The sequence below is a fragment of the Microtus ochrogaster genome, linkage group LG3, assembly GCF_000317375.1.
Source record: "Microtus ochrogaster isolate Prairie Vole_2 linkage group LG3, MicOch1.0, whole genome shotgun sequence".
Lineage (NCBI taxonomy): Eukaryota > Metazoa > Chordata > Mammalia > Rodentia > Cricetidae > Microtus > Microtus ochrogaster.
Window position 1 is genome coordinate 36,069,897 of NC_022029.1, and position 8,022 is coordinate 36,077,918.

Consider the following 8,022-nt stretch of genomic DNA (forward strand, 5'->3'; position numbering starts at 1 on the left):
TGTGGTGAAAAGGGACATTATGCTTATGATTGTCATCGCTATAGCCGTCGAAGAAGAAGCAGGTATTTAATTAATAAAGGAATGGTTGGTATTCTAGTTAATCAAAGTAATTCTTTTATTAGCAAGGCAGAAATTAGTGTTTTTCTATAAACTTGAATGTTAATTGTACAGGTGTATTTTACAGTTTTTTTTTTGTTTAATTAAAATGTTAATATATTAATAATCAACCTGGTCAAAACCTTTCAGGTTTCTTCGTTTGAGTCAGTCGCCTTGATTCAGAATGTCACGAGCCTTATGATATCATGCTGAGGCGCCTTGCAAATCCGACAATTAAGATCCTCCTAGACCTTGAGGTGATCAGCATAAGAGGCCAGATCCCCTCGAGCCATCTACACCTAGCTTCACCTTATTCTTTAAAGGGCAGAAAATTTGAGTCGGTGATCGCCGTAACAGTAAATTTGGCTTACAATTGGGGCCCCCTCCGCTTTAGAAAGAGGAACACCAGATTGACCACATTCCCAACTAGAAAAATCTTCTTGCGTCAATCAAGCCTCACCTGGCTCTTTTGGCTGTCAGTTTGATCGTCGTTAGATTGAAGAAAACATCTAGATGCAGCGATCGGCTATAGATACTTCTAGATCGTCTAGATCTACTAGACCTACTACTAGACCATGGGCCAAAGAGGGTCGACCTGCAAACTTGCAAGGTTTATTTTAAACGCATTATGGTGTTTTATATTTTGTAATTCTAAGTTGTAATTCAGCTTTTAACAAATCTTTTTTTAGGTAGTAAAAAAAAAAAACTTATAGGCCCAGAGTTTTTCCAAATGAGATACTAAATTTTAAATAGTTTGAGATTTGATTTCAGCAGAGGTACACAAACACTAAAACTGAGTTATCATCTAATATTTTATATTTTTCTAACTTGAAAAATAGGTCACGGTCTAGATCACATTCCCGTTCCAGGGGAAGGCGATACTCTCGCTCACGCAGCAGGAGTCGGGGAAGGAGGTGAGAAATCTAGAAAAATTCAAGGGTTTGTTTTGGGTTTTTGAGAGACAGGGTTTCTCTGTAAGAGCTCTGGCTATCCTGGAACTCTGTAGACCAGGCTGGCTTCAAACTCTCTTTGCCTCCTGAATGCTGGGATTAAATAAATTTAAGTTTTAGGGGGAGAAAAGAGATGGACTTAGAACTTCTTTTAATTTTTAGGTCAAGATCAGCATCTCCTCGAAGATCAAGGTCTGTGTCTCTTCGTAGATCAAGATCAGCTTCACTCAGAAGATCTAGGTCTGGTTCTATAAAAGGATCGAGGTATTTCCAGTATGTAACACATTTTTCCTGCTTACTTGTAGATGGATTGTCACATCTTAGTGACACAGTGAAGTATCTTAATTGAGATGCTTCAGAATATTTGAGGTGTAAAGGTTTTTATTAAGTGTAGTGATGTACACCTGTAGTCCTAGAACTTAGACTGAGACCAGGATACTTGGGCCTGAGAATTTGAGGATAGAAGGGGAGCTAGTGAGGTTTACAACCCACCTCAGAACAGTGAATAATCTGGGTGGGCATGATGCTAGTTGGCTGAAGAAAATGGCTACAGAGCTTGCCATCAAGCCTGTTAACATGACTTTGATTCTAGAACTCACATAAAGGGAGGAGAGAACCAAGTCCCACAAGTGGCTCTCTGAGTTCTGGAAGGTTATGGCATTCACCTACTCAAAACATACACTCTCAGTAAATGAAATGTAAGATTTAAAACAGTTTGGGAATGAGTGCATTTGAGACCCTAGAAGATAGACAGGCTCTGTCTGCCTCTTGAGTGCTGGGATTAAAGGTGTAGGCCGCCATAAGAGCTGAATAGGGGAAAACCTTACATTTGGATGCAAATTTCATAAAAATTTTGCATTACAGATGAAAAAGCAGTTGTATATAAAAGTTGTAAAAAGCAGTGTATATAAAAACACTGGCATTTACTGTTGTTGAATACGAATTCTTGAGTTAACAATTTGAGAAAATTATTGTACCATTTCTATATCAGTTTATAATATTTCAAGGTTTTTAAAAGATATAGTCAGCCTAAATTGGTTTAACAAATTAAGGTCCTTCAACCATGGTAACAAGAATAAAAAGTCAAATCATAGCAATTTTCTCAGATGGGACCCCCAGTTAACTTGGTTATTAGTGTTTGAAAATGGGATTATTGTGCCTGTACCAGAAAGGAGTAGTGACCAATTGTGTATGACAAGTGGGAATTTGAAATGGTGGGTTTTGTTGTATTTGAAATTTCTCTGTTTGATCATTTGTACTACATTGGATCAATATATGTAAGTCAAGTAGCCAGTTGTCTTAGCTCTTCTGTCCTGTCTCTTCTACCTGGAAGGGTGCTCAGTTATAAAGGAATTTTTGTGTGATTGTGTCCCTTTTTCTTTTTATTAAGATCCCGTTCAAGGTCGAGATCAAGATCCAGGTCTATTTCACGGCCAAGAAGCAGGTAGGATATAAAACTGATTTTTAGTGTTCTTAATTATATAGCACCAATATCCAAAGAGTTCAAAGTCTTGTAAATTATTGAAACTTGGGTGTTGGCCCAAAACCTGAATGTTAGGTAGAAATAACTACTACCTTCCTTATTGGTAGCCCAAATGAGAACTTTATTTATACATGGCCTATTAATTGGCTGATTCGTGGAGAAGTTAATGTTATGTGACTTAACATTACTTAGGGAAATTAAGAGGCCTTAAGTTATAGGTGCATAGAGAAACATTCTGAGAAATGTACTTTATACAGAATGTAAAAGATGAACTGTAATAATGCTGCAGTTCAATTTTATGTCGGTATAGGCCATTTTAAGATTCCTTTTTAAGGAAATGTGATAGGCACTGAAATTTTAGCTGTAATGACATTTTAATTGTAAGATAGTTTGGGGGTTTGTTTTATAGTAGGGCTGTAAGGAAGAGAGAGATTCGTGCCTTTTCTTACTAGAATTTTTCGTATTTTGACAGCCGATCAAAATCCAGATCTCCGTCACCTAAAAGAAGGTAAGCAAAATAAAATATTTTGTTGCCAAATCTTGTCAAAGTTATGGCCTCTTAGGAGAACTTAAGTTCCTACTTAGTGGTCTTTGAACTCTTTGGAGAATTGGTGCTGTATAGATTGGATTTTAAAAACATTTTTAAATGATGACTTTATTCAGTATTAGTTATAACTTTAGTTGGAAATAACCATTAAGTGTTGGAGAAATTTAAGGTGCTTTTAGCCTTTTGTCCAAGTTGTCAGAATGTTATACTTAAGAAACATGTTTTTTTCCTTCTGTGTGTAGAATAGCTAAAAAGGAAATGTCCAAATAAAAACATAAATCTTAAATAGTTGCTCTCCATTCCTTTCCAATAACCCTTAATGATTCACCCCTAAAACTTCAAATAGTTGTCTTATTGTTTAATGTAACCTTACAATTTTGACTGGTTCTTAAATGCTTAATACTGGGGCTGGAGAGATGGCCCAGTGGTTAAGACCACCTGCAGTTCTTTCCAGAAGATATAGTACAATTCTTAATACCCATATCAGAAGTCTGATACCTCTGACCTTTCCAGGCATTTGTATTCAGTGCACACAACCCACACAGGTAATTAAGAACTTTAAGAATTAATACCAGGGGCTGGAGAAATGGCTCAGAGGTTAAGAGCACCTCCTGCTCTTATCCAGAGGTCTTCAGTTCAATTCCCAGTAACTACATGGTGGCTCACAGCCATCTGTAATGAGATTTGGTGCCCTCTTCTGGCCTGCAGAAGAACACCATACATAATAAATATTAAATAGTAAGAAAAAAAATGCTATAAAGAGTTAATGCCAAGTGAGGTAAAAGGGATATATAAATTTATGTTAGGCCTTGTCCATAGGAATTTGATCCCTATAAATAAAATGTATTGAAATACTGAATTACTCTGACTTGTGCATAAAAAGAGGAAGTTTTATAACACTAATTGGTTCCATACTTAATGTTTTTCTTTTCAGTCGTTCCCCATCAGGAAGTCCACGAAGAAGTGCAAGTCCTGAAAGAATGGACTGAAGTTCTCAAGTTCACCCTTTAGGGAAAAGTTATTTTGTTTACATTATTATAAGGGATTTGTTATGTCTGTAAAATGTAACCTAGGAAGGATCATCAACCATCTAATCAAAATGGATCTGGGTTAATGCTCTGTAAAATTCATAGCAGTTAAGTAATTGTTTTTGTTGAATGTATTAACATCTTTTGGTCTGAAGATGTGGGTTTTTATTTGGCACATTTAAATAAAATGTTTCTAACTAGATTTTTGATTCGTGTTCAATATTAATACTTTTCAATTTGGTAACATCAGGTGTCAAGACAATTGTTAATTGGACTATATCGGCCTGTGAGGTTAAATGGTGTTAGAATATTAAGAACATCATTAACTGTTCTATACATAACACTATTCAGGATTTTAAAGGACTTGGAAAATTCCATTTTACCCTTGTACCTATGGGTTAAATGATCTGTCCTGTTAATAGCATGAATGCATCATGGCAGATCCCTAAGAATTGGTGTTAACTAGAAGTCAAGCTAACAGTCTCAAATTTTCAAGCTAGAGGGACCACTGATTTAGCCTATAAATGGGTGCATGACAGGAACTTAGTGTAAATGTCATATTAAGAAGTAGGAAGAAAATGATTTCTAGAGGCTGAGATTTTAGTAGCTTGTGGTTTTTTTTCAGACTATTAAGTTGAGATGATTTCTGTTCAATGTACTTTTTCTTTCAAACAGCCAATTTAATACAAAAAAATTGCATGTTTAAAGAATTGTCTGAATTTGGAACAAAACCCTGTAAACCAGCTTTGCAAAATTATTCAGCCTCAATACTCTTCCTTTGAATGGATTGCCTTATCCTGTGCAAAACCCTGTTAATATCTGAGCTAGATTTTTGCAGTCTGACAACATTGTTCTATTTTGCCAAGCTGGTATAAAGAGATGTTAAGAAAAAATGTTAATGAGACAGCAGTTTTGTAAACCTTAAATATTTAGCAGCATTTCATGTTTTTTTTTTTTTGTTGTTTTTTAATAGTATCTGGTAGACCTTAGAATGGTATAGCCAGTAGATTCTTATTCAAACTTTAAGTATACTAAACACAAGGGCAGTAACAGTCATTTTTGAGTGTTTTTTGGACAAACTTTTTACTATATTTCTTAGCCTTGAGTGTAAAAAAAGTAGCACAGGAGTCTGTCCTTGTCCATTTTAGGCTTTTTCAACAAAGTTGTCTGGTATCGCAACTTTAATACCGTATTGGTCTGCCTCAAATTTATTTGGCTGAGTGGAAGTCATTTGGAGTCTTTGTTTTTCAAATTTGACTGGTTGAATACATGGTATGAAGCTATGTGAGTATCGGGCAGACTTATCTGTTGCACTTGGTTAGCTTTAATTCTGTATTTGAAAATTTAAGTTTGTTCAACAATAAATATGCAGAGATTGAACAAATAATCCTGATACTTGATTTTTGAAAGTATGGTATCTGAGTCAAAAGTTATACTCAAACCTGTAGCTTTTTAAGATTAACTAGTAGCATTCTAGATGTGGTAGCCTGATGGGATGGGATGGAATAAAAAAACCCATAGACAGTCATTCTGCCTTTACAAGAGCACTGGCTGTGTAGGCCAGTAGGCTTCTCTTCTGCAATTCTACCACTACTAGATAGGAAAAGTGCTGATCCAGTTCCATTCACTTTTCAGCATAACAGTAGTTCAGGCCCTGTTTTGAAAGTTTACTTTGGGGAATAATGGTGCCAAAAGGAGCCCCAGGGTCATTATAGTAGGCTATATAGTAAGTTTAAGATCAGGTATAGTGATATCTGTATTGGCATTTTTGGAGAATCTTGAGATAGAGTCAGACCTGAACTATGGAGATTTTCTTTTTTTTCTCCCTCCACCAGATGGTTTCACTATGTAGTCTTGGCTGTGCTGGAACTCAGTAGACTAGATTGGTCTTGACCTCAGAGATCACCTGCCTCTGCTGAGATAAAAGGTGTGTGCCACTGCTGCTGACTCAGCCTGAGACTTAAAAAAACATGGACTTTTTTTCCTTGGATGTAGAAGAATAGGGATGCACAGAGCTCCCCCATCAGGCTTTGAACTATATCAAATTTTTCTTTTCCCTACAGATTTTTTTTAAGGTACAGTACAGATGTCCAGAGAAGAGAGTATTACTGGATTCCTTGAAACTGTGAGCCACCCAATAATGCTGGGAACTCAACATGTATCTTCTGAGCAATAATGAGCCCCTTTGATTTTTCAAGTTGAGAAGGAAGGTCCAAATATCAGATTGGCAGTTGGCACAAAGTCAAAATGAAAGAAAAAAAATGACATGTATGAATATATTTAGTTGGAAGGACAAAGATTAATAAATACTAGACCTGGCTGTGGAGTTATTTGGAGGATGAAGATGGGAAAAACCAAAGAAAATGGCTAATGACTAGTTTTATAGTATTATAGAGATCTAAATACAGAATTTTTTTTTTTTACTATAACTTTTTTTTTTAAAGATTTATTTGTTGGGCCGGGCGATGGCGCACGCCTTTAATCCCAGCACTCGGGAGGCAGAGGCAGGCGGATCTCTGTGAGTTCGAGACCAGCCTGGTCTACAGAGCTAGTTCCAGGACAGGCTCCAAAACCACAGAGAAACCCTGTCTCGAAAAACCAAAAAAATAAAAATAAAAAATAAAAAAAAGGTTTATTTGTTATGTATACAACATTCTGCCTCTGCCCGCATGCCAGAGGAGGGCACCAGATGTCAATACAGATGGTTGTGAGCCACCATATGGTTGCTGGGAATTGAACTCAGGACCTCTGGAAGAGCAGGCAGTGCTCTTAACCTCTGAGCCATCTCTCCAGCCCCCAGAATTTTGTTTTTGAGACAGGGTTTTTCTCTAGCTTTGGGGCCTGTCCTGGAACTAGCTCTTGTAGATCAGGCTGGCCTTGATGCTGGATTAAAAGTGCATGCTCTGACTGTCTTGGAACTTTGTAGACCAGGCTGACTTTGAGTTGAAGAGATCTCCCTGCCTCTGCCTCAGTGCTGGAACCAAAGACTTGATGCCACCAGGCAGCTTTTAATGAAGGGAAGAAGTAACAGGTAGGCTGAACAATTGGAGAAAGTTACTTTTAACTCAGCAAAAGGGGAGGTTTTTACACTTGGTCATTTTACTGTGATTATTGAAGGAAATCGGAAATTGGTCTCCCCAAAATTACTGTTACCCCCATTTCTCTGGGTTTAGAAGTTAGTACTTTATTCTGGTTTATTTATCTGGTAGGAGATACGAATTTAATTCTTGTGGATTTGAACCCTCTTAAATTGTGGCTGGGCTCAAGTGATCCTGCGGCTGGCTGCCTGCAACTTGAGTAGCTGGAACTATAGATCTACTAAATCCCAGCAACTTTTTTTTTTATTTATATTCATTGGTCTGTGTAAGGGTGTCCAGTACCTAGGAACTAAAGTTACAGTATGCTGCCTGTAACTTTGGGTGCTGAGAATTGAACCCAGGAACTTTGGAAGAGCAGCCAGTGCTCTTAACCACTAAACCTTTCCAGCCCCCAGCAATGTTGTTTTCTTTGTCCTTAGACAAAGTATTAAGCATTTTAACTTTTAACCTCCCGCTTTTTTTATGTCTTGATAACTCATTTCTCTTTAGTGCTGAGTAATGTTCCAGTTCCTTTGCCTGCTAGATGATGTCTTTGTTCCTTCCTAGTTTAGGTAATTGAGAATAAAGCTACTCTACCATTAAAGTGGTGTCTTTTTTTGTAGACATTTAAATTTAACACCTTTGGGTAAATGTCAAGGAGCATGATTATGTTTACTTTTGGATGTGATGGTGAACTCTCACCCAGTTGAACCCCAGCATTAATATGACTGATAATCCTCTTCCTCCTTCACACCATGTATGTCTCTTTCAAAGGTGCGTGCTCTGTCAAAGAGGATGTCTTTTCAGTCAACAGAATACAAGTAGCCATGCTCCCCTACTA

General features: G+C 37.1%; 1 protein-coding gene across 1 annotated transcript in view; it reads left to right on the plus strand.

Moving 5' to 3' along the window:
• Srsf7 (serine and arginine rich splicing factor 7) overlaps window positions 1-5,491 on the plus strand; it is a 7,986-nt gene extending 2,495 nt beyond the window's left edge. Inside the window, exons 3-8 of the mRNA XM_013351342.2 lie at window positions 2-62; window positions 936-1,010; window positions 1,209-1,319; window positions 2,437-2,490; window positions 3,002-3,037; window positions 4,011-5,491. Coding sequence (XP_013206796.1) covers window positions 2-62; window positions 936-1,010; window positions 1,209-1,319; window positions 2,437-2,490; window positions 3,002-3,037; window positions 4,011-4,065 — 392 coding nt within the window. The 3' untranslated portion in view covers window positions 4,066-5,491. The remainder of the gene's footprint in view (window position 1; window positions 63-935; window positions 1,011-1,208; window positions 1,320-2,436; window positions 2,491-3,001; window positions 3,038-4,010) is intronic.
• Window positions 5,492-8,022: the final 2,531 nt, after the last annotated feature.